General features: G+C 39.5%; 1 protein-coding gene across 1 annotated transcript in view; it reads left to right on the plus strand.

The window, feature by feature from the left end:
• The window catches only part of LOC145400735 (metabotropic glutamate receptor 6-like), a 281,737-nt gene that overhangs the window by 95,156 nt on the left and 171,476 nt on the right, over window positions 1-15,105 (plus strand). Inside the window, exon 3 of the mRNA XM_080273169.1 lies at window positions 6,132-6,286. Coding sequence (XP_080129295.1) covers window positions 6,132-6,286 — 155 coding nt within the window. The remainder of the gene's footprint in view (window positions 1-6,131; window positions 6,287-15,105) is intronic.

Raw genomic sequence — 15,105 nt, forward strand, 5'->3', positions numbered from 1 at the left:
TCAAAATGCGTGCCACAGTCTTCCTCACTCCAAGGTGTCCTGCCAAACTGGAATCATGAGCCACTCTAATGATATCCTGCCTACAAACACGAGGGATGACAACTTGATGTACAACCTCCCATTCACAGTCGGCTGATGCTGTTGGGGGTCTCCACTTCCTCATAAGTACTCCTGACTTTACATAATAACAAGTAGAAGCACCGGCTGACTCTTCTTCACTGTAAGCAGAGTTAGCTAGACCTTTCAACTCAGGGTCAGCAACCTGCAACTCAACCAACTCTTGACGAGACAAATTATCAACACTACGGGGTACTGCCTCATCTGGTGAGTGGTCCAAATTAGCAAGAAAAGTGTCAGCTAGGATAACATCATCATCATCATTATCCTCTAAATCACCAGTAACTTTAGACTTAGCCCTAGTGACAGCACATGAAGGGAACACATCAGGGACATCACAATCCTGGGCCGCAGCCACTGGCTCACCAGACAACTGAGGAGCTGGACACACTTGACTTCCACCAATATCATTTCCAAGTAAGAAAGTTACACCTGACATTGGGAGTGTCTCAACCAACCCAACCATAACGGAACCATTAACAAAACCAGACTCTAAATTCACTCTGCACAGAGAGACAGAGAAGTAATTATTCCCTACACCTTGTAAGATTACAGTTTCATCAGAGGAATTAACATTAGAGCCTAGAACACTGGTCAGCATAAGGGATTGGCAAGCACCTGTATCACGATATATTTTAACTGATTTCCTGTCATTACTGTCCAGAGGACTGACAAGCCATCAGACAGGAAATTAGCACATGAACTCTTGAGAGTGTCACCCACGTTACTGCTCAAAAGAGGAGCTCCATCATGAGAATTTAAGTTACCCCTCAAAGCAGGTTCAGTTAACTCAGTTAAAGAATTCTGGGAACTCTCAAGAGTGGACACTAGACCAATTGACTGAATATTTAAAGACTCCTTTTTGTTCACATCACACTGTCTCCTGAAACATTTCTCCGTAGTATGACCACGCTTACTACAATAAGTACATTTACTTTTCTGAAATCTAGAGGTGAAGCTGGTATTTACTTCCTGAGAAACATCATCTTTATTCTCTTTCCTGTTACCTGTACTCTGAGTAGAGGCAACGTACTTACTCTCAGCTTTCCTCTTTTCTCTAGAATATCTCTTGTGAGTGAGAACATATTCATCAGCTAAAACTGCAGCATCAGACAAATTATCTATTCTTCTCTCATCAAGATATAGGCTTACATCTTTATAAATACACCTCTTGAAGTCCTCCAGCAAAATCATCTGCTTAAATTTACCAAACTCAGAATCCACATTCTTAGAATATAACCACTGCTCTAACAGATCTTCTTTGATTTTTGCATACTCAACATGGGATTGCTTATCTTGCTTGTAAGTTGTCCTAAATTTTACTGTATAGGCTTCAGGAACAAGCTCATAGGCCTTAAGAATCAAGCTCTTAACTACATCATAATTATCAGATTGATCCTGAGGCAAAGATGCATAAGTTACTTGAGCTTTACCAGTGAGAACAGTTTGAAGGAGTACTGGCCAATACTCCTTGGGCCAATTAAAACCTGTAGCTACCCTCTCAAACAACTGAAAATACTTTGTTAAATCAAATTCATTAAAAGGAGGGACAAGTTTAACATTTTTAGCCTCATCAAAATCATCAGAGCTAGATGATCCAGTTCCACCTTGTTTCATGCGATACTCATGGTCTGCCTGAATCCTAGCAAGTTCAACTTGTGCCTGAAACTCAGCCTCCTTAGCACGAGCCTGAAACTCAGCCTCCTTAGCATTTGCCTGAAACTCAGCCTCTTGAATACGAGCTTTTGCCTGAAATTCAGCCTCCTTAGCACGAGCCTCCTGCAGGGCTAGCTGTAACTTAGCTAATTCAATCTGCGTTTGCTCATTTCGAGGAGTTACATTAAACAAGCTTTCATTAATCATGTCAACAATTTGATCTTTAGAATGATGAGAGCGAACAGCAATTCCCAATTGTTGAGCAACAAGCTTAAGTTCATTCTTTGTTCTGTTTTCTACATCACACAATGTTTGCACATTTGACAAAAAATCTTTGGCTTCATCAAGTGTAGTAATAGTAGACATCATGAATAAGTAACAGTCACAAAATATCAAGCAATATCCTTATGATAATATCCTGAATATCCTGATGAGAGGTCACCAAATTTATGTTACAGAACAGAGAAAGATAATGTACACTTTAAGTGAGAATACTAAAAATCACTACTGTCCCGTAAAGTTCCAGGTTCAAAACAAAAGAGTTGGGTAAAATTACAAGTTAAAGTTTAATGCTCAAACTAACAACAAAACATTCAGGACTCATAAGGTTAATGTAATGGCAAAAAACAGGTTAAATATATGGTTAACTGCAATAGCCTCTATTAACACGAAATTAGCATGAGTAAATTTATCTAAGTCAGCCCTGATAAAATGAAAATACACTGGGTAATGCTCAGTTAATGCAAGATAAATTATTACAGATACAATATAATATTGAAACTGGCTGACAAAATGAATCCCACTTAAATTACAAAAAAAAACTCACTAGGCCTACAAATCAACACCTTATGCTACACAGTACAAGGAAAAAATGCAATAACACTTATACTCAAATTACACAGCTGCTAGATGGTTGGAGACTTCCTGAGCACTCACAAGAATAACTGTACAGGGGAGGACAGAGATGTGAACAAAATGAGGAGTAGATCTAAGTGGCAATGATGCAGAGACTGAGCTCATTATATAGGGGCCAGCAGAGCTTGATACAACTTGTAAGAAGGACGCGCAAATGAAGCCATGGGGACAAAGAGTTGACAATCCCGCTCTGAACAACAGAAAGGACGACTTACTCTACTATAACGGTAGAAGGGGGGGACTGAGGCAGAACACGCTCGTGATCAAACATGCAGCATACTGTGCGTTAAAATTACACAAAGGATGATGAAATCATAGGCTATGTAACAATATATATATATATATATATATATATATATATATATAGAGAGAGAGAGAGAGAGAGAGAGAGAGAGAGAGATTTACGTAGCGGTACCAGATATATTATATACAGCACCACTAGAACTTTACTGACATCATCATTATCATCATCGTCATCATCACTGTCTTCTCAGTCATACAATAGGATACTGACGATAATTCGTTTACTCTGATTTGTGTTATATGAAACTGATGGAGTTTGAGAATGATAACACTGTCGGTGATGACCATGAAATTTGTGAAAATTATGAAATCTTGACTCTAAAGAAAAATATTAGGCTAATGATGACAATTATTACATTATAAATAAAATGAGATACGTACAAACACACACACACACACACACACACACACACACACACACACACACACACACACACACACACACACACACATATACACACACACACATACACACACAGAAGCTAAAAAACCATTAATCTTTTCATTCACTACTCAGCCCATCAAAAGATGCTTCTTAAGCTCACTAAATAGTGCGTTACAATTGGTCATTCTCAGTTCAGCGTGGTTTAACCCTTCGTGGACAAGGGGTTACCATGTTACACGGAAGGCTGATGGAGTCCCCTCGGACCCCAAACCTTAATGGTGTATTTCTGCCATATTCATAAAGTTATATATGCTAAACTTTGTTCATATGTTGCCTAGGACACGGCACGTGGAACCAACTTACCAAGTGTCCCTTTTTGTTTTTGTTTTTTTATTATTTTATTTTATTTTTCATTTTATCACAATTTTATTAAAGTTTGAGCGTGGAAGTACTGATTCTACACTTATCTGAATGTCTAGTTGACAGCCTTCTTGGAAGAGGTTCTCAAAATAATAACAAGTTCATGTGTAAAGTAAATTAGCATTATCATAAAATAAAATTATCCCTATAATGTTCAAATTTGGTACAACAATTTCTTGTTTTATCATCTTGCTGAGCATCTTCTGTATTACTACCACCACTTGCATTTTCAAAATTATCATTAGCACTCACAGGAGACCCAATACTACTCACGCTACTTTCACTGTCCGATCATTCAAGCACTTCATAGTCATCAGCGTCGGATGCAGATAAATCACCATCTGAATAATTTTCTTCTTCTTGGTCACCTTCTGCCACCGCCATTGAGGCATCAAACTTTGTTACTGGTAGTGACATTGTCTTAATGTTTATAATCTGAAATATCTGAAAAAATATATAAACAAAATTAGTCACACGAAAGGCCAGGTGGGGTACTGGCGGACCCCACTGACATTTATTGCGATGTCACTCCTCTATCGTGAGAGATTTTTTGCTCAAATATTATGAGAATATAAAATAACCATCTACAATAAATGTCATGAGAGGCCAGGCTGTGAAAGTAAAAAATGGCTTAATCGCAACATTTTAAAAACATGCTGGGGTCCGCAGGGACCCCATTTGCCTACGAAGGGAGACTGTGTTGACTCGGATGCTATTTGCAAACGGGTCTATTCAAATGAGAAAATCTTTGCGATAGGTGGGGACGCCATCCATCAATTCACTCGATACGGTGCTGCCTTCACGTGACTCTACAATGAGTGAAAGACCAAACTACTTATTATAACCCAGAATGTCAGTTACTCCGCTGGGAGACAGCCATATAGAGAAATGACGCCTAGTGGGGCAGTGGGTTAAGGCACTGCAAACGGATGATGCCAACAAAGAATTACATCCGAGGTTGCTCTGAGCTTACTGATCACATAATGTCACCCTCGCCTTAAATGTCGGGAATGAAAGTCTACATCAGTGCTCCTACACTCCTGATGGGGAAGAAAATGGTTGGATATAAATTACAGTATGTTTGCTGAATGGAAGCGTTTTGAACTGCAGGGATCTGAAAAGGTCATCATTAACCCCATCGCTACTAAATCTTCTTCCGAAGCAACATGAACAATATGAAAAATGGGTCAGCATTGTGAAAAAGATAATCTGAACAGACTCGTGTGTTAGCCTAAGAGACCTGTATTCTTACAGCAAGAAAAAACTAAAAACGACGTCCTCTGAACGAAGTGGTTTATGAAAATTATGTTGGAGCTGTTGCAGAATGTGAGACCAGTATCATTCCTGTGCATTATTTCTTCATATACACAAATATAATCGTTCATAAGTACCCAGAATGTAATATATAATGTGAAGAATATGAATGAAGAGTAAACTCTGTGTTGACTGCGTTACGAGTAAATATTCTATAACTCTTTTCTGCAGCATCATGCAAGTTTTGTGTGCTATCAGTCATCTCACAACAGAACTACAGTTTAAGCCGTGTTCTTGTGGGCAAGGGGCAGTTACATGAGCTGCATTCCTTAACATTGTTTTTTCTTTGCGAATATCATTCTCATAACTTTGTAAGGAAGTCATTGTAAAACTATTATCCTCCTGACTTCTGCGGTTCCCCAGTTGCAAGTAGAATTGTATGGTATCAGTCACAGAAAAATGGGCACCCAACCCTTTATTTACGCAGAAAGAAAACAATTGAAGGCTTACAACCTGCAAAATTTTCCTACTGGCAAATACATTTCAGTATACAAGGAGGCAAAATTCAAGAGTCATTCATTTCGTAATGCCTGCACATTGTTTAAAAAGACTTAAGATTAATCCATCCATCCATCATCCAATCTCATGTCGCCCCATAACAGAGCACCCGGGGCTAGACAAGTTGGTCCTGATATTTAAGATGAGAGTGACCAGCCTCACTCATCCTTGAGTGGCATTACGTGAGCAATAAACCCCAACCACCCCTTGGATATAAACCTACACAGGCTCAGGCCGATTGGAGTACCTTTAATTACCCACTAAACCACCAGACTCCATAATTCGGTTATATGTTCCCCCCCAGCATAGTAAATGATTTCCTAGTGTACAGGAAACCATTTCGCTTGTCACTTAGATGTTGCTGTTCCTTTACAGTGACTGACCCACGTACTTCACACATACTGTAATTTGCCAACTTCTCACCTGGCAGACTTCATATCTTACATACCTAGCCAAACCTGTCCTAAAATAACGTAACTTAAACTTAACTTCCCAAACACATATCATTTTTCTCTCTCTTCAGGGTCCATCAGCACCATAGATGACGGTCAGTATAAATGCCGTGATGGATCCTCTCCTGAAGTGGTCAACAAGGTCATATCAGGGGTGGTCGGCGCAGCTTCATCAGTCACTTCCATACAAGTGGCCAATCTGCTCAGACTGTTTAAGATTCCACAGGTAAGAATAAAGGTGATGGGGGGGGTATTTGAGAACATGTAAAGTAGGAATTTTGATTATGATACTTCATGTTCAGGGATGTTGTGATACTGCCTTGTAATGTTCGACGGACTGACTGTCTGGTATGTGTATCAGCGCATTAATAAGGAAAATACGAAAATAATTTGCATAAGTGAATGATTGGGTGGCCCATTTTACGGGGCATGATGGTGATAGTTCTCCCACTTTCTTATTTTCGGTTGCTTGTTTCATGACCTCATTTTCAGTAAGAACAACTTGAAGATGAAGAATACTTATACCTATATCTGTATTTATATCTATCTATCTATCAACTGATAATTAAATAGATAGATAGATGGATGAACAGATAAACATACCAGATATTACATTATAATTAGGAGATAGAGCAAGGTGTCATATAAGTACCTTTCTTTTGGGGTGGAGTTTTAGGGACCAAGTAAAATATATAATTTTATAAGTTATGTGAATACAGAGAAAAAAACTACTAATACAATATACAGGTGGTAAAAAATATCAAAGAGAAAAAATGAAGTAAATTTCGGCAAATGCGGGTAAAGGGAAATATAAGAAAATACTAGAGGGAAATAAAAGAAAACTAGTAAGCACTTAACCCACGGCGTCCCGTTGACGTGAATTAACGTCCAAACGTTTTGTCACTGCCAATCCCGTCGACGTACATAAACGCGAATCAATTGCAAGGTCCCTAATTTGCACAATTTTCAATTTTTGTGAGTGATTTTTGGTACGTATACACGGGACACCTTCCTCTACAAGATGCCAGGCAGGGACAATGCCTTACCCAGCATGACCTCCCCCCCCCTGCATGCCATTGTCTCAGCAATTCACCTGTTATCAGTGACCTGGCCAGTAAAGCCATGTCATGCCACGGTACGAAATTCAGGGCCAGAGTGATTCCCCAAACGATGACAATGTGGAGGACAAACTTTACATAGCATTAGAGGAAGAAACAGTCAGAAATGATGATCAGGTAATGTGGCAAAAAAAGGTCAGGTATGATGATGAGTTAGTGAGTGAAACAATGCTTATAATGCCTATATTACTGTTTGAAAACCAGTATACTCTCGTACTACATATAAATTCGTACGAAGTAAATAAATAAATACCGTTTATGAGTGGTGTGAAATAGTTACCCTCCCATATAACTCGTTTTCTTTGGTGCCAGCCTGTTAGAAAACCCAGTCAGGTATGGAGGTACTGCTACCTGGATCGAGTATTTTAAACCTCAGGTGAGCGATTTCTCTATGAATTTTCGATGTTTCTCACCAAAAGTGGAGGTTTGAGCCAAACAAAAATTTTTCCAAAAATGGTCGGAATTGGGGGTAGTCAGTGGTGGAAAAGTGGTCGGGATGGGACGGGTTAAAGACCACATGACTCTGCCAGTGCCCATGTAATTTAAGATTTACGTTTTAATTCCACTTTCCTACCAGCAGTTGTTTTTGCGGACTCTTATAATCAGTCAGTTAATTCTACGGTCTTCGTAGAACTTTTATTGAAACACAAAGATCATATACCTTCGCTGGCAACAACGAAAATCATTATTTATTCATGCATCCAGATCCGTAATCGCATGAAAATCTATAAAACTTTTCATTGATTAGATGCCCATCTATCCACCTGCTTTCATTGAAATCTGACAATAGCTTTTTGAGACATCTACACAGACAGACAGATATACAGACAAACAGGCACGGATGATGACATAATTTCCAGTTTCGATGGTGGTGGTAAATATTATACCAGGAGAAAGACAGAACGAATACTAATTAGGACGAAGTGAGAAAAATTCTCTAATTACGTGGATGAAGTTTTATCCTCAAAATAACTTTGTGTTAGTCTTATTAACCACTACGTGAGTTGGTTGTAATATAACAGAGAGAGAGAGAGAGAGAGAGAGAAACTACCGGTATCCTGTTATTAGAGTTGATGCGGTACACTTATACATCACTGTAATGGATGGAATAAGTTTTAGAGTGGAACAACTTCACTTTTAGAAGCCGAAGACTTTGCCTCTGCTTTAGTTGCCCACAAACAATCCGCGTGTTCCTGAAGTTTTTGTGACTGTTCAGTGATCATCTTCATAATCGTCATCAACATCAGTGGTAGCAGAAGAAACAGCAGCGGCAGTATTTTCATCATCATCATCATTAGCAGCAACAGCAGTCTATGGTTCTTTTGTCTACGTAAAAATAAAAGTTTTTTCTTTTATCAGATCTTTCGTTTCCTCCTCACCTTCAGTACAGTTTTATCATACACATCAGTATTCCATGTTACCAGTGAAAAAATTTCGATATCATAACTAGGTAAATAACATATCAGAGAATATTTAGTTGTAATATAGAAAATAATCTACAAGGCCTGCAATATCGCTTGTTTAACCAGAAAATGGCTCGTTTATCTAACCATCTCCTGGTCGCTCGAATTCTGAATAATTACTGAAGGCAGATGTTCGTGAACGTCCTGGCCTAAATTTAGAGAGAGAGAGAGGGGGGAGGACTGTGTAGGCACAGTTAGCTCTAAAACATTTGTTTGCATGCGCTCCTGGACGCTCTTGGTTGCTAAACAAAGTTTTTTTTTGTTTCAACCCCCCCCCCCCCCGCGTCTCCTCGTGGAAACGGGCTGTGCCTATTTAACTCACAGCTTTGGAGTTAAAGTTATCCCCCTCCCCCCCCCCCAATCTCTCGTCTGGAAGCTAGCAGATGTGATCCCAGTCTTTATGAAAAGAGAAAAAGAATGTTTTGAGAATTACAGTCTAGTTAGCCTGACTTCTAAGTACAACTGCTTGAAGGAATAATTTTAGATAGGATAGTCGAACACCTGGAAAATCAAAATCTGATGATGGATTCCCAGCATGGGTTGAGACGACACCAATCATGCCTAACCGATTCGATTTTTTTTTTTTTTTTTCACAAAATGACAAGAATAATGCAATAGACATCCTTTACTTATAATTTCAGAAGGCATTCGACAAAACGCCTCAACTCAGAGTAATGTTAAAAGTGCGTCCACCTGGTATCAAGAGGGATTTTACATTTTGGACCGAAAACTGGCTAATGGACATGATACAACGAATCGTGATCAACGGATTGTCTGGTGATTGGGATAAAGTCCCTTTGTGTCTTTCCTTAGTGTAGAAGACTAGATCTGTGCAGCCCACTAAAGGAGTGGCCGTATTAAGGAGTTACGTAGTGTAACAAAAAAAATTTCTTAGTGTGTGTGTGTGTGTGTGTGTGTGTGTGTGTGTGTGTGTGTGTGTGTCCGTTTAATGTGACTAGTATACTATACACGTAAGTATGTATGTATGTGTATGCATTGTGTCTATTCTGTGCATGTGTATGCGTGTATGTGTATTTTTGTGTGCTTTAGTCTGTATGCGTGTTTACCCTCCTTAACAGAGCAACAAAATGTGAGGTAATATAAATGCGTTATCGTAATTAAAATGTCGCCTGTGAGCTCCTCAGAGGAACCCGAGTTAATTCAGTTTCGCCCACTCCTTGGCACTAACTCTGAATGTTGCTAGAGGAAATGAGGGCAAAAATTATCCTGGAAATATCCACTGACTTTCGTTGGTATGTCAGAGAGAACATTAGTAATAGTAGGAGAATATGTATGTGCTTCGTAGATTATAAAGTGTTCGAAATATAAATATTCATATCTCCTACGCCTTGACATTAATTCTGCAAGTTGCTGTACGAAGTGGAGGCATTAATATTCATGAAAATGTCTTCGGAAGTCGTATCGGCATGGTAATGTAAGAAGAGTGAACGAGATATTATGACGGGTATAAGAGTACTTGATGAACGGTAAGTTAGGCAGTATTAGGAGAGGAAGGGGATGTTTGGATCAGATATTTGTATACAAGGCTGGTTGTGAAGAATTTATGCCTCGTACTCTAGTCTAGGTGACATTTGTGTCTTCGAACATTCTCTTCTGTGATATTTATATTGCTTTGATATCAACATAGCTTACATCAGTTTCACAAGACTATATGCAAAATAATTTGCTACGGAAGAGTTGCTATCAAATCTTCAATGCCGCTGAAATACGATCCACTGATGGAAAAGAAATGTATGTGAATTGAGTAGGTTGGATGCGATTAGGAATAGTGATTCATTTTTCTCACTCACTCATACTGATTTTTAAAGGTTGTAGACAAGTGAGGGTAAACATTATTTTGGAATAAATGTTCTGATGGTTGTGGGTAAGGCTTATTGAGGAACACTGCTGGACAGGTGTCGGAATGTCTGGTGAATTACTAACAGGGTGGCTTGCGGAGGTGTAGAGGAAAGCGGATTAAGTATTGTAGCTAGAGAGATGGGAGAGAAAGAATATGAAAATAAGACAAGATGATAAATTTGCTGAGTGTTTTGGGCGACGCATTTATAAGAGATGTTTTTGTGGCCACACGCCTATGTGGTTGTGAACATGACGGATTGCAGGCTGAAGTTGCTCTTTTCCTGTTGGCAGCCACCATCCTCCCTGCGGACAGGGAGGGAGCCGAAAGGGGTTTCCTGAATGGTAGGGGGTGTGCAAATCATACATTTGCAGTAACGAAGATATGACTGTAAGGAAAAGACTTATCAGTGGGGATGTATCTGGTACCATCCCTTGGAGACTCCAAAGGTGTATTGTGCATTGTGGCACAATTTTGATAAAAACAAAATACTGAGAAAAATGCTTAGAGGAGCATTGTGGACTTCTCTTCGCTGCAGAATATTTGGATTAAAAAAAAAAAACGGTTTAGGTTCAATGCCTATCGACTGGACAAGGAGCATTAAGACAGATACCGGGGGTCAGTTTCTGCTAATTATCAATCTTTTCGTAGAGTCCGACATAAAAGAATAGAATTTGCGTTCCGGTTTCAAGTTATGCTGCTGGATGAACAGGAACTAAGGGAAAATAGACACTGACCGAAGGTATAAATCAGACTCAAGGTCTTCCAGTTGGGAAGTGAATATGTTGCCACTGCACCCCCGGCTCCTCCGTAGCATGGGAAAAAGTCAACATAAAACATAGTTCATGTGGGTAGTGCTGTCCTGTTCGACTGGTGCTATAATGTAATAAACCAGCAGAAAGGGAGCCAGCACTTAACTGCACCGAGGGGGGTCACATTTTACCCCTAATGCCTATCCCGCCCACAAACTGTTTGTCATTTTCCCCAACAACTTCTTTTCCTGGTTCCTTATTCCTTCATGTTTTTCCTGGACCTCGATTATTTCTACTTCCTTTTGAGGTCAGGTTTCTGCTTCAGCAAGCATTTTCGTCCGGAGCTCCCCTTCCTATATTTTTTTCGCAACTTGACGGCATTACCTCGCGCATTTTAACTAATTTTGGCTTGGCTTGAACATATTTTGATGCTACTTAAACGCATTGTAGTGCAACCTGATTGTAGGTTAACATTTTTTTGGCCATATTCTGGCCATATAACAATCTTTCCAGAGCAGTTTCCTCCAACAGGCTGGATAATGTCTCTCTCTCTCTCTCTCTCTCTCTCTCTCTCTCTCTCTCTCTCTCTCTCTCTCTCTCTCTCTCTCAGGAAGTGGTGTCGGCGAACTCCCTAAGCACACGAGAATACTACGCTTAGCGGATTGTGATTATGGGTATTCGTAAGTGGCTTTGTTTATTCGTATCATTCGTTGTACAACAATTCATTGTGCTCATTAAACCGCAGCTAATTTTTGTATCATATAAATACAAACTTTGTTGATATTAAACAAGAGAAATAACATATAAGAAAGGGTTAAAATGTAACAAGTAAATTAAATAACAGAGGAAGGTCTATGAAGTTTCCAAAACCACTTTGAATACGTCCTTAGGTCCGTTCTGGTGATATAATCATCAGTTTCTTTTCATCACAACGCCTTCACTATCAGACGTCCTTTGTAAGACGAATGAAACTCCTTGGAGGTGGGATCAGTGACATGACTATGAGTTTGTGTACATTAATATTATATTAATATAATTATTTGCTCATGTACAGTGAAAGACAGAAGTCGTGTCCCGGTTTTGTCCAAAGATCAAGTATAACATGTGAAACACTGAGAGCTTTACCACAGCTACATATTCGTGGTTGGCAAGCCTGACTTTTCTCAAGCATTATAATACTGTTGGTGAGATAACAGTTTAAACGAACCCAGGACATTCCGGAGACTTAACCATTTGCGAGTACTGCTGCGTCTGATAAACGAAATGTGAACAATATTCGGGCAGGTGACGACTGTTTGGCTGTTACATATTACAAAATGTCGAGCAAACCTAGTATAAACCTTGGTATGGACAAGGCAGAACAGCATGCATCCAACTACTGAGAAGATGAGAGAGGACATGATATACCTTCATTTAGATGGAAGCAATCCCAAACAGATAGTGCAAACATTCGACGTATGCAGAACTGTAGAAAAGTGGGCTTGGCACTCTCGGGAGTATGGCACAATGGACAGTGGTCATTGTTCAGATCTCCCTAGCGTTATGTCACCAATACAGGACGAGGAAATAATAACAACGATGGAAGATAGCGCCTGTAAGCAGTGCTTATTCCGTAGGGGCGAACTGAACTTAAAATGAAGCGCACGAATAATTGTGCGTAGACTTCGGTCTTCTGGGTTATGTGTTCGAACTCCAGCCTGTGGGATTCATTTAGCCATTCATAACAAAAACATTGGATTATCATTATACATTAAGTCTATCTTCATATGTAACAACGTTGTATGATGACAGATAATGACAATCACAGCTATTAATTATAAACTTAAGGTAAATATAAGTTAAATTAAGAAAGAAGTAGAACCAAAATTCTGACATGTCTTTAGCTAATTTATTCGCAGTGTTCATAACACGGTAACAGAAAAGAGAACAGATAAGAAAATGTTCACATATAAATGTCAAGTAAAATAAGAAGTCGGAAAAACACTCTGTCTATATATCTATCTACTGCCAGTCGCTTTAATCCCGTAAGGGGTGACCTCAAACAAATCGCCTTCATGTCTCCCTGTCCCTAGCCATTTCATTGCCCTGCTCCCAGCTCACACCCCTCTCTCTCATATACTTCTCCACTCCATCCCTCCATCTCATCCTTGGTCCCCCCTCCCTCTCCCCCCTCCACCTCACTCACATACACTCTCCACGTCAGTCTGTCACTTCCCATCCTCTCCACATGGCCAAACCACCTCAGTGTGTTTCTCTTATCGCTTCCTATCACATCCACATCCACACCATTTGTCAATATGTCTCTCCATGTGACTCCACATGCCCCTCTCAGATAACTCATTTCCATTGCTCTCACTCTTGACTTCTGTCCGGAAAAACACAACTCTATATATAGATATATATATATATATATATATATATATATATATATATATATATATATATATATATATATATATATATATATATATATATAATTTCGCTTAGTTATGAAAAATATGCTCGCATCCACAGGCTCGTCATCTGGAGCAAATGGCAAATGATGTCAGTGCTTCCAACCGTTCGTATCACGCTAAGCAGAAACCACCAAAACTTTAGCCTTTCAGCAGATATTTTCATCAGATTTCAAGACAGACTTTTGTTTGTCATTGTATGTATGCATGCATGTACTGAATGTATGTACAGTATGTAGCAAAACTCTGAACCCTGCAGATCGTTTTTGCTGCAACTTTGGACCCGCAACATTGGGAAGCTAACTACTAGCATTACTCATTCTGTCTAGATTCTTTTTCTTTTTCGGGGATAGGGTGTGGAAGGCAAGCTGTCGTGCAGCAGCACAAAAGCCAGTCAACTCAGCCCTTCTGTATATCACGCAGGGTCATTTCTAGGTGGCTTTGTAAATTTATAGCAGCTTTTTCTGTTACACCTTAGTATCCTGTTACATGCCTCCATCCTTTTGTAGCTTCCTCACCACGCCCCATATCAAGGGACAAGGGCAGTACAAAAAAAAAAAAAAAAAAAAAAAATCATCCTGTCTCAAGGTTTAATGTTTCTCTTTCCAGGAAGTGCAAGAAAACAAGTAGGCTACACAAATCCTACCATGTATCAAGCTCCTTCTGCAAAAATTACTCATGCGCACGAGAGGAATATATATATTTTTTTTCTGTAAATCACAACCCAAGCCACCGAAGTAAAGTTGGATTAACAGCCTGCAATATCTCCTCTTTTTTTCAGAATTCTGAGTAGCGTAGTAAACTGCATAGCATCTCTTCCTCTGCATTTTACTTTGTTTTAGCACCTTAATATTTTCCTTTATACTGTAATTATCGCCTTACTTTCGACATAGCATGGATCAGTTATATTACATTTCTAAGGAAGAGGTGTTGCTAAATTTTCAAGGCCATCTGGCAAGAATGGAGCCTCCATGTCGAGTGGAGGATCATTGACCAGTCCCCACTCGCTTTTTTTATTTTTTTTTTTCCAGTATTTTGTCCCTTGTGTTCGTGTGAGTGATGTTCAGAATTATGTATCTCGTGTATTATGAACACCGATGTTCGCGTGTGGGGATGGGTTGCTGAGTCTGTACGAAGGCATGTACGTTAGCTGGCTGGCACGATATGTAATGTCGTGCAAAGGCTGAAGTATTGCAGAAGACAGTATTACCCCCCATACTGTGAAACTTCACACTGACGCCTGATTAATCATGGCACCTCCACACTTCCCATTACCTAACCCCACACACACCTCATACTGTCACACTTCACATGCTGCAACAGCACACCCAGCCGCATCAAACGGTTGCACACTTACACCGCCACACTTCACAATGTTATATTTTGAATTAGCAGTTTTTT

The sequence above is a fragment of the Coenobita brevimanus genome, chromosome 53 (genome assembly GCF_032717465.1).
Source record: "Coenobita brevimanus isolate Jiangsu-jjx chromosome 53, ASM3271746v2, whole genome shotgun sequence".
In the NCBI taxonomy this organism is placed as follows: Eukaryota; Metazoa; Arthropoda; class Malacostraca; order Decapoda; family Coenobitidae; genus Coenobita; species Coenobita brevimanus.